This window comes from Dipodomys ordii, unplaced genomic scaffold (assembly GCF_000151885.1).
Source record: "Dipodomys ordii isolate 6190 unplaced genomic scaffold, Dord_2.0 Scaffold26, whole genome shotgun sequence".
In the NCBI taxonomy this organism is placed as follows: domain Eukaryota; kingdom Metazoa; phylum Chordata; class Mammalia; order Rodentia; family Heteromyidae; genus Dipodomys; species Dipodomys ordii.
In genome coordinates, this window is record NW_012267242.1 from 10,984,142 (window position 1) to 11,002,516 (window position 18,375).

Sequence of the window (18,375 nt, forward strand, 5' to 3'; positions counted from 1 at the left end):
AAAAAAAAAAAAAGAAAAGAAAAAAAGCCAGAAGTGGCACTGTGGCTCAAGTGGTTGAGTGCTAACCTTGAGCACAAAGAGGCTGTCATGCCCAGGTTCTGAGTTCAAGCCCAGAATCAGAAAAAAAGAAAATAAAAGAGCTGGGCGCTGATGGCTCACACTTGTAATCCTAGCTACTAAGGAGGCTGAGATCTGAGGATCATGGTTCAAAGCCAACCCAGGCAAGAATGTCCATGAAACTCTTTATCTCCAATAAACTACCAGAAAACCAGAAGTGGCGCTATGGCTCAAGTGGTAGAGTGCTAGCCTTGAGCTGAAGAGCTGAGGGACAGCGCCCCAGTTCAAAGTTCAAGCCCCACAAATGACAAAAAAAAAAGAAAGAAAGAAAAGAATAGCTATCCTAATGGATATGAATGCTAAGACCTTTGAAATATTCGATTATTTTCCTAGAAAGGACAAATTCTCATATTCCATCTTTAATCTTTCTCTCTGAGGACACTAATCACTCCCATTTCAGGAAGAAGAGGTTGGGAAACAGGAAGAGTGTGGTCTTCACCTCGGCACGAGCTGCCGCGGAAGCGTAGATTCCCTCTCAGACACCGTGGATGCCTTCTCTGCACCACTATCAGGGAGCTTCTACAATGGGGTGCAGAGACTGGTCAGAAAACACTGCTAGGAGTAGTAGGCAGATACCCATCCGTCTTTTGGACATTGCCCCACAGTGAGGTAAGGACCTCGGTTCTTCTTCAAGGAAGAAAAGCCAAGTCTTGAGCCTCTCAGTGCACAGGGGAGGAGGTCAAGAGATCCCTGTGTATTCACATAGAAGGCAAATTGTATTTAGTTATGAGAAGTGAGGATATGTCCCAAAGGTCCTTCACCCCTCACTTTTATGCCCTTTCCCCAGTTATTATAGGATCTCTCTTTAGAGAAAAGGCTGCTATTGGGAGAGAGAGTGTGTGTGTGTGTGTGTGTGTGTGTGTGTGTGTGTGTGTGTGCGCTCAATATATCTGGATATTTGGAAATTAAAGTCTCTGACCTCAATTCTAGCCTAGCCTATCATTTGGGCTTTTAAAGGTGTAGGTGTTCCCACCCAGGAGGATTACTTCATGGGATCGAGATGGACAAAGGATAGGAAAAGAAGCCTGAGTGATTAATTCCTTTTATGCCACCTTTGGAAGGGAGGATTTACTTCTGGTTAAATACTTATCCCAAAGTTTCTACACATTAAACCACCAGCCCAGATTTCTGCTATTACACCACAACTATGCTTAGAGACCAGTGGTTGCCATGTTAGGAAGGAGGCTGGACAAGTGATGTAGGAGGTCATAAATTTCCATTAGTATGTGATTCCCCTGCCTTAAAAGCCAAGTTCCCCCACAATTATAAAGTCCTTTTTATTAGTCAAAATCACAATCACCTTGATTAAAAGGATGGGACACGCCACCCTCAGCAGAAAATGATACAGTTTATATAGAAAACCTCCCCATCCCTCCCATACCCCAATTTAAAAACTAGAAAAAAATCTGCCCCTCTGCCCTGCAATGAATGTCATGGTAGGCTGACTCCTCCAGTGGTACTGCGGCTCTGGAGGGGTCAGCTCCTCACAGCCCCCTCCACTTCACCTTGGGGAGAGGAGGGATGCTGGTGGTCAACGAGGTTCAAACCATTAGTTCCAGTAATACCAGTTCCCAAACATGCACTTCCTTCCTTTCCCTACCCCGGGCTGGGGACCAAGGGTGAAAAGGATAGAAATGAGCCCAGCCATGAGGAAGAACGTGAGGGAAAATAGAGCCCAAAGAGGTTAGAAGCGTTCCCTCCCCACACTTTAAAATAAAATAAAATAAAAAGGCAGTTTGGGGGTCTTTATCACACTGAAAAAAATGGTTCCTTTCAGACCTGAGAAAATGACCAAGATATCTAGTCCCGGGAAAGAGTGCTGGAAAACTCAGAGCTCATCTAACCCTTGAGCCTCCATTAATTTCAGCTCCAAGGCAATAGCTAAACTAGGTCCCTTTTCTTGGCAACCTGCACTGTCCAGAACTAGAGATGAAGCAATACAGAGCGAGGAGATCAGGAGGGCACCCCAGGCCCAGGGGTCCCCCCCCAGGTTCCCTCAGTCCTCGGGTGGGATGCGCAGGGCAGAATACACCATCACCCGACTGTCCTCCTGCCGTCGGCCTGCAGAGGGGAAGGTGGGTGAGTCATGGGCAGGGTGAGAGTAGACCACTGACACATGGGGAGTCCTGGACAACAAAGGGGTTCCCAGGTAGTCGGGCTAAGTCCGGACTCAAACCCACCAGTCACTGACTGGCTGAACCCAGACTGGTGTTGGTAAAGCTTAGAGACCGAAGGTCACAAATGGACAAAGCAAAACAAAACCCGGAAAGTGGTAGGACAGATCAACAAGGAGGTGGAGGAGATGGGAAATGGACCAGGGCTAGGGCTGGGTTCAGTCATGGGCAGTGGACAAGCAGGTGGGATCTGTCAGGCGATCAGTCCAGGTAGTCAGTCCTTACACGAAAGGCTGCGCTGAATACTTCGGAGGGACCCTCCAGCTGTGATGAAGGCCCAGAGCCCCATGGAAACAGTGACTGCATAGATGGGCAGCAGGCTAGCCTCATACCAAGGGTTCAGGAATGTCTGGGAATGAGGGTAGAAAACAGGTTAGATTCTCCCCCCACCTAATCCCCGTATTCTTTTTGTGCCTCTGATCCAAACCTGCCCCAGGTACCTCAAATTTCTATCCGTCCCTTCAGAACACTAATGTCTTGAGGAAAAGGAGATTTTTTTTGGTGGGTCCTGGGGCCTGAACTCTGGGCCTGGGCGCTGTCCCTCAGCTCTTCAGTTCAAGGAGAGCATTCTACCACCTGAGCCACAGTGCCACTTCCGGCTTTTTCTGCTTATGTGATGCTGAGGAATGGAACCCAGGGCCTCATGCATGTGAGGCAAGCACTCTACCACTGGGCCACCTTCCCATACCAAGGGGATTTTTTTTTAATTTATTTTCAGTTCCCTCAGTGGTTTTTGTCACTTCCCCTCACCTAAGGCCCTCTGGGTTACAGCCTGATTAGTCCATTCCAGCTCCTCCCCAGAGCATCCTTAGAGCTGGCAGCATACCTGATGTAGAACTAACAAGCTTTTAAAGGACTCACCTGCTGCCTCTACCCCAAGTTAAAAAGGTTAAGAAGCGTGGACACACCACCACATCCCACTCACCATTAAATGTTTGCTCCCTAACGCAGGCCCTTATCTCCAACTCACCAGTCCTGATGTCAGTAGGTGACTCCCAACCACCAGGCCCAAAGCCCAGTACCGTCTCCTCTCACAGGCATCAAAGAACACAACTCCCCAAAACATATGGAGCAGGATAATGGCTGCTGTCAGAAAGGCTGCAAGGAAGGAGATGGGGATGAGATATATCCCTGATCTTCTCCCAGCCTCCTGAGATGTTGAGCCAAAGACATCTCCCAAGGAAAGTCAATAAATCAGATTAGGGCCAGGGATGGATGGATAGGGCATGAAGGCAACATTGGAAGTGAGCCTTACCTGAAGTCAGGAAGTAATAGGGAGAATCTCCATGGATCCCAACCACACCTGGCCCAAGTGCATCAGCCAAAATATTGATAACAGAGAAGACACCACTGATGATACCGAAGGACAGACCAGAAACTGGGGGGGAGGGAGGGTCTCATCAATGTCAGAGATCAATACAAATTCATTACCAGCGACCCCTACCCCTCCCCAGCAAATTTTCTCCCACATCTACTCTCCCTCCAGACCACTTCTCCTTGGAAGAAAAAGCAGCCACTTAGAATACATGAATATTTTGAGATTTCCCAAAGGGAGGATGAGGGTGACCAACTCCCTCCTCAGGTCCCTCTCCCTTCCTTGGCTTACCATAGGCCATTTGGCGGATGGAGATGGGTGATCTTCCATCCTCACTCAGCGAAGCTAACCCCTCATCTGCCTTCCTGAGGTGGGGTAGGGGAAACATAAGGGAGGGTAGGGATGCTCCTGTCCCCCTAGAATCCTCCCTTGGTGTCTTTCTTTCCAAACCACCACCCTGGGGCTGCCCACTTCCCATAGTCCCAACCATCCCATGGTCCTTACTTAAGCAGCTTGTAGTAGGCAAAGCGGAACACCTCCTGCAGAAGAACAGACACAGCAGCACCAAAAATCAGGAGGCCATACTGGAGCCGAGCATCTGACCGGTCTGTCACATGGACCAAGATGAACCACACCACAGAGGCCAGGAGCAAAGAGACCAGCCAGAAAAATGCCCTGAGAAAAAGACAAGGGCAATGAGACAGGCAAGGATGGTGCCAGCCAGAGTCGTCAAAGGAGGAGTCGGGTCAAGACTGCAGCATCAAAAGTAGAAGTTAGATTTCCGGATTGTCAGAGAAACAAGAACCAGGACAGAGAGTATCTCTAACAAGGTTTCATCTTTAGGAATCTGAACGCGGTGGGAAGGGAAGGGATAGGGATCTATCAGCGTGGACACGCAAAGGCGTGGGATCCATTCCTGAATCCTCCAGGGCTCCCGACTCGGGTGACCGAGGTCAGCCCAGCCCACTCACAAGGCCCTCGGCCTTGGGCCTCCACAGACGTCGCGGGGAGCACTAGGGGAGGAATCCGTGCGCTTCCTGGAAGGCGTAAACCAACTGCAGGAAAGGGCAAATCACTCGGCCCCGGGTCCCGATCCTGGCCAGCCTTCACCGATTTATCTCCCCCGGCTCAGGCTCCCACGTTCGTCCCAGTGACTCCAGCCCTTTCCGTAACTCTCGCTCGCTCGCTCGCTCTGTTCGTCGCTCCCCCACCTCGGCACGAACCTCCTACTCACCCCGCGACCAGGATGATTACACGAAGCGGATCCCCAGCCACAGTGATCAAGAAAAGCGCGAAAGCTGGGCCAAACGCGACGAAAGTGCACCCGAAAAACACCGCAGCCCCCATGGCTGGGCAGCTGGGGGCGGGATGGAGCCCCCGTCAGGAGAGACGAGTGGGAGGAGCGCGCCAGCTGGGGAGCCGCGTGGGGCGGAGACGCAGCCCCAGGAGGGGCGCGGCGCAATGTCACCCCCGGACCCCGGGGAAGGGGAAGGGGGGGCGCTGAAACCCCAGATGAAGGTCCGCCGGACTTCTACGGAAGCCGAGGAGGAGACAATTCCCGGCCGCAGCCCCATGGCCACCTCCCATCTAATCCCCACCCCCGGAAGGCCAATGGAGACTCCGTGGGGGCGGGGCTACACCGGAGTGGGCGGGGATACACGACCTGCCGGGAGTTGTAGTCTCCAGGTCTTCTGAGCCCTGGACTGGGTCCTGGGAGGGGCTCCAGCTCGTTAAAGGGAGTGGGCTGATACTGCGCCTAGTTAGACCACTGATTCCAGAGAGGCTATCGTTACTATATGGGGAAGGGTGGCAGCAATCCTACCTCTCCTGGAAGGGCTACAGAAAGGGGAAGATCCTGTTGAATCTAAGGGACAAATAAAAAGAGATTACAGGATAGGGGGTGCAGGGAGATAGGGACGGGTATTGTTCTTACTTGAATAAGAGGAAATGAGCTAGAGCTGCTACCTAAGGGATGAAAGTTAAAGAGACTTAAAAGAAGAAACTCTTTTTATAGGCTAGTATAGGAAACATGGAATACAAGAGTGTCTCCAGTGAAGCTTTTATCTGTACTCTGGAATAATTGAATTAGAGAGAAGCAACAGGAACCTGGAGAGAAATATTAGGAAGATGTTTAGAAAAAATTCAGGAATTAAAAAGCAATTCGAGCGATGGGAAAATGACACATATTGTTCCCCTCCTCCCAGTTCTTTTTATATCATACTTCCTTTATTTATTTTCTGAAAAATGAACTGCAGTAGTGTCTTTTCCTCTGACTGAGCAGATTTTATATTAGAATAACAGGAAGTTAAAGTAGTAGAGGAGGGTATGGTTACTTCATTTGAACGTGGAGAAGTTGGTCCATATAGAGATGCCTAGGACAGAAAAGTGAGAGAATCTGGAATAGTAAGTAAAATCAAAGTTTAAAAAAAAAAGACAAACTAGAAATTGTTTGAATAGAACTAGACTTCCTGAAAGTGATTTATGATCCAATGAGTGTATGTACATTCATATAGGTATTTTCTACCTTTTTACAGGAAATTCTGGAAAGGATCTGATAAATCAATTTTCACCAAGCAGATCTTTACCCAGATAGTGCTGGCCAGTGCTCAAAACTCCAGTGTGATCTGCTTCTTAGCTCAGCAGGCAGAGTCAAGGGAAGTAGAGAAAAGACAACTCATGTTTCTCTCCTTTTAGCTGTTAGCAGAGAAGCTAACAGCTGCAGAGAGCAGGCTCTAAACTTTGTTCCTGAGTGGCTCCGCAGAGACTTGCATAGTGCTTTGCTCACTGTACATGTTAAGCAGGCATTTATTTGTTCTACATATATGTGTGTGTTCTTTTCATATTCTCTTGCCTGTGAGCTGAATGGCTTAGCTGACTGGTCCTAGCACACTGAGCCCAGCACGTATGTTACTATTTTTAAGTTTAGTTGAATTGAATGAAAAAAAAAAAAAAACTGTAAGCCTAAAGGAAAAGCCAAATTGTTGAAAATGGGAGATGGGGATTGGCACCTGTCACTGGGGAAGATACTGTTAGCTTCCTCTTTACTTCTTTCCTGGGTCCAGGAAGTTGAGAAGAAGGTGTGTTAAGGACAGCACTGACCACAAAGGAAGTAACTAGCCTTGGCAGATTTTTACCAGCAGCAACACAGTAGGTGCTTTGCAGGTCACACAGTGATGGGCCTCCTGTCTTGATCCTCTGCCAAGATGGGCAGAGAAGGGGGGTTTTTCGGTCAAGAACAAATGCTCACCCCTTCCTCTGAAGATTTCCACCAGGATGAAAGAGATTATGTGTAAGCCTTAGAAAGCCAGGCAACCCTGGATAGTGATGGTAAGTTAAGGATAGTAAGAGGAAGAATGAGCTTTTTTGTATTTTTTTTTCCAGGACTGAGAAAGAACAAGAAAAGCTGGGGAAAGACTAGGCTTCTTCGTTGACTTGGGTAGCAGCTTTAGGAGCCCTGAATATATCTAATCTAGAGTTGGGAGAGCTGTCCAAGAACAAGTTTGCATCAGAACTGACTTTTGCCTCTCTCAATCCAGGCAGTTCTGGCAAAGGAGAACCAGTAGTAACCAATGTTCTTGTCAGCAAGTAGGCGGAGAATTCTGGTCCCAAGAGAAAATAAGGGCTGAAGCTCCCTCCCAGATTTAGAGAGGCAGAAGAGGCGGGGTAAGTTTGGTGGGAAACTGTGTAATTTCCTCTTTTTACTTTTACAGCGATAATTCCAAGTCCAGAATGGATGTCCTCTTTGTAGCCATCCTTGCGGTGCCACTTATCTTGGGTAAGTCTACATCTTTCCCGGAGCTTTGGAGCCAGATTTCCTACCATAAGTGGGATGGCAAAGAACAAAATGTTAAGGAGACTCATTGGGAAGTGCATTCCAGTGTATGTAGTAGAAAGTAGAGCTTTCTCATCTGTGCCAGAGCTCAGATTGGGGGCAGAACAGAGATATCAAAGAGAAAGCCAGGAAACTGGAATTAAAACAGAGTCCTCCTGTCAAAGAAGCGCAGACTCAGGGAAGATGGAACCCCAAAGGGAAGACCTGGACTCAATTTTCCGTGACAGGAAAGTTGAAAAAGAGAGAGACCAACATGAGAATGACAGAAAAGATGGACTTTTGGAAGTTGGGACAATCTGAAACTAGTGAGGGAAGACAGAGTATCTCTTGTCCCAGAGAGTTGGAGGGGAAAAAAATGTATTAGTAAAGACAGAGTTGCGGGTTGGACTATAACATAGTGGAAAAACTGGTTGTCTTCAGGGACAGGGTCCCAAGAGTAGCTTGGCTCCTTCCCTCCTTTGTTTTCCAGTCTGCCAGGTGTCTCCCATTGTTTTCCTTTCCTCTAGATTCTTATGTCATTAACTAGGGGTTGGAGGGAGAACATTCAAGAAGCTCAGAGAAGTGCTTAGCAGGAAACCTGAAATTCCAGATTCAATCGTCAAAGCTACAATATTTTTAGTTTTGGCAGGGAAGAAAAATTAATGGTGATGTTTCATGTAGTTCAGCTGACTCATTTTAAGAAAATGGATGTTAAGACGCTTGTTCACTGCTGATTACCAATGAAGCTAGGAGGACTAAATTCCAAATCTAAAAGCCTGAGAATGTGAGTTACTTATGAAAGACACTGATAAGAGAGGCTCCCTTACAAATACAATCAATTCTGAAGCACACTGAATAAAAAGTTCTTACTTTCCATTTCTACCTTATTCCTACATTTTGTTTAAGGTTTAGCTCTCCCTCTGGGTTTTTATTGTATATAAAGGGACTTGTTTTCTGTCCAAGGAGTTTCTGGATTGAAAGATCACAAAGTAGCTGGCCTAATTCTAAATAGGGAGCCCAGGATATTGGGACCTACGGAGGCTGAGAGATAATATGACCCTTGGAGGCAAGACAGAAAGAAGGAAAACTAGTAGAGCTAGAATCAACTCCACACGTCCTTATTTTCCAGCCTATCCCTTGATTTATAGGCCTTGCTCCCTTCTCCATAGGACAAGAATATGAAGATGAAGAAGGATTGGAAGAGATTGAGTATTATCAGGTGATCTATTATTACACAGTCACTCCTAATTATGGTGAGTATGTGAAAAGCTCTGAGCCTTAGTGGGTGGAGACTTTGGAAATATTTAGTTCTGAGATTACCCTTCATTTTAAACTTTCAAGAGTCATGCTATAGCCTGGCACCAGTGGCTCACACCTGTAATCTTAGCTACTGAGGAGGCTGAAATCTGAGGATCTCAGTTCAAAGCCAGCCCAAGCAAGAAAATCCATGAAACTCTTATCTCCAGTAAATCACTAGAAAATTGGAAGTGGTGCTGTGGCTCAAGTGGTAGAGAGCTAGCCTTGAGCTGAAGAGCTGAGAGACCATGCACAGTCCCAGAGTTCAAGTCCAACAAAGGACAAAATAAAAGTTTTTTTAAAAAGTCATGATATTATTACTCAAGCTAGTGATTTTTTTATTTTTAAGTTCTGGAGTTTGGGGCTGGGAAGGTGGTTCAGTGGTAGGGTGCTTGCTTTGCATGCATAATGCCCTGGGTTCAATTCCTCAGCACCACATAAGCAGGGAAAGCCGGAAGTGGTGCTGTGGCTCAAGTGGTAGAACACTAGCCTTGAGCTGAAGAGCTGAGGGACAGCATCCAGGCCCAGAGTTCAGGCCCCACAATCGACAAAAATAAAAATAAAAAAGGTCTGGAGTTTGAACCCAGGGCCTTGCATGTACTTAGCAAATGCTCTGTCACTTGTGCCATGTACCCAGACCTGTATTTTTTTTTTTGAGGTACTAAGGAACAAACTCAGGGCTTCAAGCTTACTAAGCAGGTGCTGTACCACTTGAGCCACAGTTCCACTCACTTTTTGTCTTGGGTCCTGGGGCCTGAATTCAGGGCCTAGAAGCTGTCCTGGAGCTTTTTTTGCTCATGGCTAGCCCTCTTACTACTTGAGCCACAGCTCTAGTCCTAGCTTTTTAGGTGGTTAATTGAAGACAAGAATCTCATGGACTTTCTTCACCTGGGCTAGCTAGCTTCAAACTACAATCCTCCGAGCTCAGCTTCCTGAGTAGCTAAGATTATAAGCATGCACCTCTAGTGCCTGGCTGCTTGGGTTATTTTTAAGATAGGGTCTTGCTTTTTTTGGGGGGGGGAGTCCAGTTGTGGGGCCTGAACTCTGGGCCTGGGCGCTGTCCCTCAGCTCTTCAGCTCAAGGCTAGCACTCTACCACTTGAGCCACAGTGCCACTTCCAGGTTTTTTCTTTTTGCTTATGTGGTACTGAGGAATCGAACCCAGGCCTCATGCATGCAAGGCAAGCGCTCTACCACTGAGCCACCTTCCCAGCCCCAGGGTCTTGCTTTATGCTTGTTTTCCTTGTATCATTGGGGATGACAGGTATGTGCCATTGTACCCAACTCTTGTTTGAGGTATGCTCTGACTAGCCTTAAACCCCCTATTTTCACTTCTCAAGTAGGTAGGATTCTAGGCTTGAGCTATCTTATTCAACTTATATTTTGTTATGTTTATATTTTGTTTATTAAGGTTGCCCCGTTTAGACTCAAACTCAAGATCCTCCTGCTTCCACTTCCTGAATAGCTAGGATTACAGGTATATGCCACTATACCTGGCTAACCTAGTTTTTCTGTTTTCTTTGGTCAGTCATGAGGCTTGAACTCAGCCTGGGTGCTGTCCCTGAGCCTCTTTGTGCTCAAGGCTAGTGCTTTCCCACTTGAGCCACAGCACCACTTCTGCTTTTTGAATGGTTAATTGGAGATAAGAATCTCAAGGGGACTTTTCTGCTTGAGCTGGCTTTGAGCTGCAATCCTCAGCTCTCAGCCTTCTTAGTACCTAGTATTATAGGTGTGTGCCACCAGCACCCAGCAAACCTAGTGACTTTTTAATTCTATGGAAAATGCGCTCGGAATGTGGCTTGTTAGTAGAGTGCTTGCCTAGCATGCATGAAGCCTTGGGTTCGATTCCTCAGTACTACATACACAGAAATAGCCAGAAGGGGGCTGGGAAGGTGGCTCAGTGGTAGAGCACTTGCCTTGCATGCCAGAGGCCCTGGGTTCGATTCCTCAGCACCACATAAGCAAAAAGAAAAAAGCCGGAAGTGGAGCTGTGGCTCAAGTGGTAGAACACTAGCCTTGAGCTGAAGAGCTGAGGGACAGTGCCCAGGCCCAGAGTTCAGGCCCCACGACTGGACTCCCCCCCAAAAAAAAGAAATAGCCAGAAGTAACACTGGCTCAAGTAGTATAGTGTTAGCCTTGAGCAAAAGAAGTTCAAGGACAGTGTCCAGCCACAGGACTGGCAAGAAAGAAAGAAAGAAACTTAAGAAAATGGTTACTAATTTTGGAAAATTTCTGGTTTGTAAATTATTTTATGTACCAGGTTAAAAATATAAATATAATGGGCTGGGAAGGTGACTCAGTGGTAGAGCGCTTGCCTTGCAAGCATGAGTCCCTCAGCACCACAAAAACAGAAGAGGCTGGAAGTGGTGCTGTGGCTCAAGTGGTAGAACGTTAGCCTGGAGCTGAAGAGTACCCAGGCCCAGAGTTCAGGCCCCACAACCACCACCAACAATATATATATATATATATATATATATATATATATATATATATATATATATATATAATATGTTTTTATATAAATACATACATACACATTCACAAAATTAATTAGAAGTGGATTATACCAATAAATTTTACACCTTGAGTAATTGGATTATTCTGAGCAATTTCTTCACATTCCCTTTATCTTTTGCTACAACTGATTTTTTTTTCCTCCCCAGATGACTTTGGTGCAAATTTTACCATTGACTACTCTATGTTTGAGTCGGAGGACAAGTTGGTGAGTGACCTCTAAATTTAAGAGGGTCAGAATAAGTAATATCAAAAAGAAAGAAAGAAAGGAAGGAAGGAAGGACAATGTTGAACTGTAACTGATTAACAAAAACTAAAAGTGAGTAAGTGGGAAAATACCTAGGAAATGAGTCCCAAAATAGACTTGTTAGCCATGCCTGGGAAGGAGAAGGAAGCCAGAACCAATAGGCTCACTAATATACTAAGAAAGAGGGGCAGGCAAGGGACTTGTCAGAAGTAAGCACAGAGCAGGGCAAATCCCTAAGCTTAAGTCTTTGCAGGAATGAGTGGGGGAATAGGCTGTTAGTAAGGGCAGAGATAGTGAAGGGGAGAACTCTCAACAGAGAGTCTGTGGGAATGTTGGCATGTTGGATAGTGATGATAATTGTGTGTTTCCCAATTCTCTTCTGAGGGCAGGATAGGTTGGATAAAGAGGTAACAACACAAACAGCAGAGACGACCATTAGTCTTGAAACAGAACAAGCCAACTACCAGAAGCCTGTCACCACAAAACCAATAACAACAGAACCAGTGAGTTGAATGGAGATGAGCACGGAACCCCCAAAAGATCCTAGGGCTGGTAACATAGAGTAGACAGAGAACTGAAATACCAGGCTTTGGTGGAGAGAAGAGCCAAAGTTAATACCACAATGCAGGTGTTCATCTGAACTTGGCCTTCACATCTCTTACAGAACTCTCTTACCCTGTATATAAAACAATGGGAAGATTTGTAGTTAAGTTTCAGTTCAGTAAAATTCAATGTGTATGTAATTTATGCTTAAGGCTTCTAAGGATGCTGATGCAGGTGCAAAAGAAATCTAGGAGGTTGTTACTGCCAAGGAGTTTTAAAAAATATTTACATTTATGAAGTACTTAGAACAAAATGAAAAGGTATGTTACCATGTTAAACTACATATAAGTTTGGGTACATATGATACAGGCAAGTATCTTAGCCAGTGTTGGACAGACAGTGTAGAATAATCTCAAAGGTTTTAGGAAGTGATTTGTTTATTAATTAATGTATTTATTTAATGCTTGTACTGGAACTTGAATTCAGCATCTGGGTGCTGTCCCTGAGCTTGAGCCATACCTTGAGCCATACCTCACTTGAGCCACACCTCTACTTCTGATTCTTTTTTTTTTTTTTTGTCAGTCATGGGGCTTGAACTCTGGGCCTGGGTGCTGTCCCTCAGCTCTGGCTCTTTTTTTTCTTTCTTTCTTTCATTTTGAGTAGTTAATTGGAGATGGGAGTCTCATGGACTTTTCCTGTCCAAGCTGGTTTTGAACTGTAATCCTCAGATCTCAGCCTCCTGAGTAGCTAGAATTACAGTCATGAACCACCACAGTCCAATGTGATTGTGATTTAGATACTACTTGAAGAATAAATCATCTTTTGGTTGGAAAAAAGCTATGAAAGTAATTAGGAGATAATTACAAATTAAAGATAGGTAGAAGGGAGTGAGTAGAACAAGAATAATATGTTTAATGAATAGGGCAAGATTGAAGAAAAAAGTCTATAGAGGGGAGCAGTAGAAATTAAAATAGAATGTTTGGCTACTTTATGATTTCTAGGCCAACTAGAACTACATAATAAGAGCTGGGCACTGGTGGCTCACACCTGTAATCCTAGCTACTCAGCAGGCTGAGATCTGAGGATCATGGTTCAAAGCTAGCTCAGGCAGGAAAGGCTGTGAGACTCTTATCTCCAATTAACTACCAGAAAACAGGAAGTGGTGCTTAGGCTTAAGTGGTAGAGGGCTCGCCTTGAGCTGAAGAGCTCAGGAACAGCACCCAGGCCCAGAGTTCAAGCCCCACAACAACAACAACAACAACAAAAAGTGTAAGACTCTATAAGCAAACTTAGTAATATCACATGTGGTAAGATGGGCTAAATTATAGTCTGAAATATCAGAGTAAAGTTTGGATTTATAAGCAATAGGGAACTTAATTACATCTTTCAGCATAGTAAAGCCACAATGAAGTGCATTTGAGGAAAATAAAAAAACCTCTTTATCTGTTTGGATGTAAGATGCGATTTAGTAGCTGAATGCTGATGTTTCATGCCTATAATGTAGCTACTCTAGAGGCTCATGAGTAGAAACCAGACCAGGCAGAAATGTTCGTGAGACTCTTATCTCCAATTAACCTCCAGAAAACTGGAAGTGGTGCTGTGGTTCAAGTGGTAGAATGCTGGCCTTGAGCTGAAGTGCTGAGGGACAGCACCCAGGCCCAGAGTTCAAGCCTCACAACTGACCAAAAAAAAAAAAATCAGGAAGTTTTAGAGCCCTAGCCTTGAACAAAAAAGCTCAGCCCTGAATTCAAACCCCAGGATGGCCACAGACACACATAAAATGCAATGTAGTAGAGAGAGATTCACGAGACTTTTATTGTTCCAGGAATAATCTGTTAAAGTCTCAGACTAAGGAAATAACATTATGAATTGAAAGGAGTAAAATAAGAACTAATTTTTGCTTTGATTCAGTGACAATTCATATGAGGAATAGGAGAGAGTTAATATAACTTATAGGTTTTAAACATGTTTGGGAAGATGGCTGACAACCTATAGGAGACCAGAGTGGTTTAGAAGAGAAGTTATAAATTTGGCATTGACCAAGATGAATTTGTGTTGACAGCCCTATAAGGATATCCTAAAGTCAGCAGAACTAGGTCAGGTAGAGTTCCAAGTGCAAAGGCACAGTTACGAAAGAAATGAGCTCAACAGAAGCAGTACACACAGATCAAAAGGTCATTAAAACCTCAGCCTGTCATTCATAAGAGGAGGAAGGGTCAACCAAGGAAGTTAAGGAGGATTGATAGGAAAGGGAGGCGGTTTGTACTATAGGAACTAGAAGAGAAACTTGGGATAAAAAATCAAAAGCTCCAAAGTGTCAAAGGATTAGTTTTAGTAGAATGATTAGAGAAGGTTAGATTTTGTGGAATTAAAAAACAAACAAGCCAGTTGAGGTAGCACATGCCTATAATGCCAGCACTTGAAAGGCGGAGACTGGAGTATTTCAAGTTCAAAATCTCATTATACTATTTCATAAAAACAGGGGCTAATAGGTGGAAATTGTCCAATGAAATTGTATAACTAATATGTGCTGAAAGGGAGGTGGGGACTGGAAATTAGTTCAATGGTAAAGTGCTTACTTAGCATGTATATGGCCCTGTGTTCCATTTGGTGCCACAAAACAAAACAAAATACGGAGAACATGAGTACACTGAGAGAATAGAGACAAGTGGAGACAAACCATCTGAAAAACTTAATATGAAAAATGAATAGAGCCAGGCACCAGTGGCTCACACCTGTAATCCTAGCTACTCAAGAAGCTGAGATCTGAGGATAGTAGTTCCAAGCCAGCTTGGGCAGGAAAGTCCATGAGACTCTTTTTTTTTGCGGGGGGGGGGGTCCGGTCGTGGTGCCTGAACTCTGGGCCTGGGCACTGTCCCTCAGCTCTTCAGTTCAAGCCTAACGCTCTACCACTTGAGCCACAGTGCCACTTCCAGCTTTTTTCATTTTCTTTTTGCTCATGTGGTGCTGGGGAATCGAACCCAGGGCCTCAGGCATGCAAGGCAAGTGCTCTACCACTGAGCCACCTTCCCAGCCCCCATGAGACTCTTATCTCCAATAAACTACCAGAAAACCAGAAGTGCTGCTCAAGGAATAGAGCATTCACCTTGAGCTGAAGAGCTCAGGGATGGTGCCCAGGCCCAGAGTTTAAGCCCAATGACTAACAATAATAAAAAAGAATAGCAATGGCTGAACAATAGGACTAAAGAGCATCTGGCATATAGTTGGAACACAGATGGGAGGAGCCAGCAGGAATGGAAAGCTTAAGTCTGACAATAGGGACACATTTATATTTTTATAGTATGTAGGTGATTGCCAGTAGATTGTAGGGAACAGGACCTTGTGGACAGGAACCATGACTTGTTCTTACTCATATGCATCATATACCTAGCATATTGTCACACTCATTTTTTTAAAAAATTAGACATGATCTAGTTAAGGGTATTGAATTGACATCTCTATAGTGATGGGAAGGAGGGCTGGATCTTTCTTCTGGAACTAAAGAAGGACAGGCTTAATGTAAAGAGGTGGCTATCCTTTTGGAGGGGGAGTGGGAACCAGTAGGATAACACTGGATTATTTGGGGGGGGGGATGTCTGTATTTTAGCAGAGTCCAGACTTGAATGATGCTGTATCTAGTCTGCAGAGTCCTGTTTCCTTTCTCCTGTCCTGGGCCCTCCTACAGGGGGGGATGTATTTCATGTAGAAGGTAAGATACAGCCACTAGCCTTGGGGGAGTCTGAAGTAATTCTTACCTGTTATCTTTGGCTAGCATTTCCAGCCTGGTTACTTCTCAGCTGCTTAATAAGAAGAATCACATTTGGGGGGGGGGGGAAACCACCTTTTTATTATCTAGTCTTAAAGAAGTTTGAGAACTGTGAGGAAACTCAGTAGTTTTTCTGAACTAAGAAGACTTCAGGACCTCCTAAAGCAGAGCAAATGGAATAGAGTTGCTGCTCCAGGCTTCCAGTATGCCTTGAGAAATCAGAGGTGGTTCTATTCTGGCTGGGTTTGAAGGCATGGCGGGCGTCAGAAAGCAAAATAGGCAGGTCATGTAACATGGTGGAGTAAGGAGTCAAAGTTCAGAGTCAGAAGTGGGTGTAGGTTCCTTATCTCATGAGAGAGACTGTAGGGGAAAGGAGTCAAGAGGAAGCTGTAATATATGGAATGAAAGTTGGGAGTCTATTAACTATAAAACAAAAGACATTTAGCTAGAGGAGAAAGGAGGAATGGAGGGGACAGATCTTTCTCAAGAATTAAAACATGGGAAGGTGGAATTAAAACATAATCTACAGAATATGAAATCTGTGAAGTATTTGCATAGAATTGGGAACCACAGAAGAGCTTCATGGATTCCTGATGTTTCCATTATTTCTCCCCTCCTCCCCTCCCCACTCCCTTTCAGTGCCCTTTTAGGTGAGAAAAAGCTGCTTTGACTCTTTGGATGAAGCTTTAGCAAGAAGTTGGAAAATAATTATTTTTTTTTGTCAGTCATGGGGCCTGAACTCTGGGCCTGGGTGCTGTCTCTCAGAATTTCAGCTCAAGGCTAGTGCTCTACCACTTGAGCCACAGTGCTACTTCTGGATTTTTCTGCTTCTGTGGTGCTGAGGAATCAAACCCAGGGCCTCATGCATGCAAGGCAAACACTCTACCACTGAGCCACCTTCCCAGCCCCCAGAAAATAAATTTTTTAAAAAATGAAATAACTTCATTACTATCTATTTCTTCATGAGTGTCTACGATAAAGTCACAACACTGAAGAGATCTGCAGGACTTGGGGGCAGGAAGGGGAGATCAGAAAGGGAATTAGGCAATAATAGATGAGAGGAAATTATGGGCTGGGGATAAACCTAGAATTTTGTACCGATTTGTAGAACACCCACAGAAAACAAGCCTATTCTAGTCATTCAACTCTCTTTAATTCTATTTTATTTACTTCTTTATATGATATTGAGATATTACATTGGGGAAAACTAGAGATTTATAGACCCTTCTTTTTATAAAATAAATACATCACTAAACATGGAAAATGTTAGGTATTAGAAAATACTTAAAATGATTCACGCATATTCTCATTTACTACTCATATCCTCGTCCAACAACGCACCTTTTGCATACAGTAATTATGATAAGCACATACTTTTAAATTTTAATTCTTAAGTATACGGTAGACCCTAATCAGAATTAGGCTGCCCCCTAGTGGCCTGCTCCGTGTCATCTGGTCAACCGGTCGACACTCGCCGAGGATCCTGCATTCTTTTCTCCCCGTCATTCTCTTCAAACACTGCCGCAGACAACGAACAGTTAACATCTCCGGTACTGTTTGAGACTTCCCAAATTTCAGTCTCGCCTTCTTCTTCCTTCAAACTCCTTGGAATCTTCTACAGGAGCAAATAAGGAACTGAAGCTGGACAAAGCCGTAACTTAGTTGATCAAGGGATCTTACCCTCCTCTGACTCCCTGTGCTCAGAGTCGGAGAATTCAGGGTCTGAAAAGCCCCGGCCGAAGGGTCAAGAACAACCGAGTTCGGCTTTGACCTCCAGCGTCTTGGCGGGCTGGCATCAGCGCTGGTAACGTGCGTGGCAGGTTATGTAAGACCAGGGCTGGAGGAGCCGCCCCAGCGGGAGCCCGGGAGAGGACGTGGTGTTCTCGGCCGCCGTCCCCACCCTTCTTACCCGGCAGGGCAAGAGGCACCCAACTTGGACGAGAGGAAGGGAGGGTGAAACAGAGACCGGGGAGTCACGAGGGCTGGGCCGCCGAGAGCAGGAGCGGGACACACCGTGTCTCACGTCCATGCTCTCTCACACGTTGCAGACACAAGTCGCTGACGGTTTCCACGTGTGGCGCTCGTGAGCGGAGGCGCGCGGTGGCGGGGCGGGGGGGGGGGGAGACAGAAACCCCGAGGGGCGGAACCGGAGATCCCACGTCCGGAGGCACGCGCCTCCAGTCGTGCGGCCTTTCTCTCCAGCCTTACGCCTCCCAAGCATCACCAGTCTATTTAAGGCCATGGGTTCCGCCTTGTTCCTCCTTTCTCTCCTTTTTTTTTTCCCCTTCACTCTTTTAGCAATCCTCCTCTCCCGCCCCCCGCCCCCCCCCTTCCCCAACATCACCGGGTCCTCTCCCGGAGCCGCATGTAGGGGCGGAGCACGGAATGCTTTCCTTCCAGCCAATCACCACCTTGCTGCTTTTCTATTGGCCGAGCCCCTGTGCGCTGCAGCAAATGGCTTGTGAATTTCTGTATGGAGAGTCAAGTGTTACCGGCTAAGCAACCAATGAAAGCGCGAGATCTGTATACGCAGGAGGAGGCACGTGCGGGACCGCACGTGTCTGGGAGGGGGTAGGGGCGGGACCCACGGAGA

At 45.7% G+C, this 18,375-nt stretch overlaps 2 protein-coding genes across 3 annotated transcripts; one reads left to right on the top strand and one right to left on the bottom strand.

Annotated features, from left to right (window-relative positions):
- Nucleotides 1–1,375: 1,375 nt before the first annotated feature.
- Nucleotides 1,376–5,350, bottom strand: Aph1a (APH1A gamma secretase subunit). Its single transcript, XM_013015251.1, has 7 exons — nt 4,841–5,350; nt 4,111–4,281; nt 3,898–3,971; nt 3,547–3,669; nt 3,262–3,389; nt 2,517–2,640; nt 1,376–2,178 (listed from the first exon to the last, which is right to left on the bottom strand). Exons 1-7 carry the CDS (start codon nt 4,951–4,953, stop codon nt 2,114–2,116), a joined length of 798 nt encoding a protein of 265 aa, XP_012870705.1. The 5' UTR covers nt 4,954–5,350; the 3' UTR covers nt 1,376–2,113.
- A 617-nt stretch (nt 5,351–5,967) lies between these two features.
- LOC105984908 (chromosome unknown open reading frame, human C1orf54) lies at nt 5,968–16,553 on the top strand. 2 transcript variants are annotated; one of them, XM_013015252.1, is made up of 7 exons: nt 5,968–5,991; nt 7,317–7,381; nt 8,587–8,670; nt 11,376–11,434; nt 11,863–11,976; nt 15,624–15,725; nt 16,433–16,553. In XM_013015252.1, the coding sequence occupies exons 1-6, from the start codon at nt 5,975–5,977 to the stop codon at nt 15,720–15,722; spliced, it is 438 nt and encodes a 145-aa protein (XP_012870706.1). In that variant the 5' UTR covers nt 5,968–5,974; the 3' UTR covers nt 15,723–15,725; nt 16,433–16,553. The 2 variants fall into 2 exon arrangements, with proteins under 2 accessions (XP_012870706.1, XP_012870707.1); XM_013015253.1 differs by having other exon boundaries at nt 15,627–15,725.
- The last annotated feature ends 1,822 nt before the right edge of the window (nt 16,554–18,375 follow it).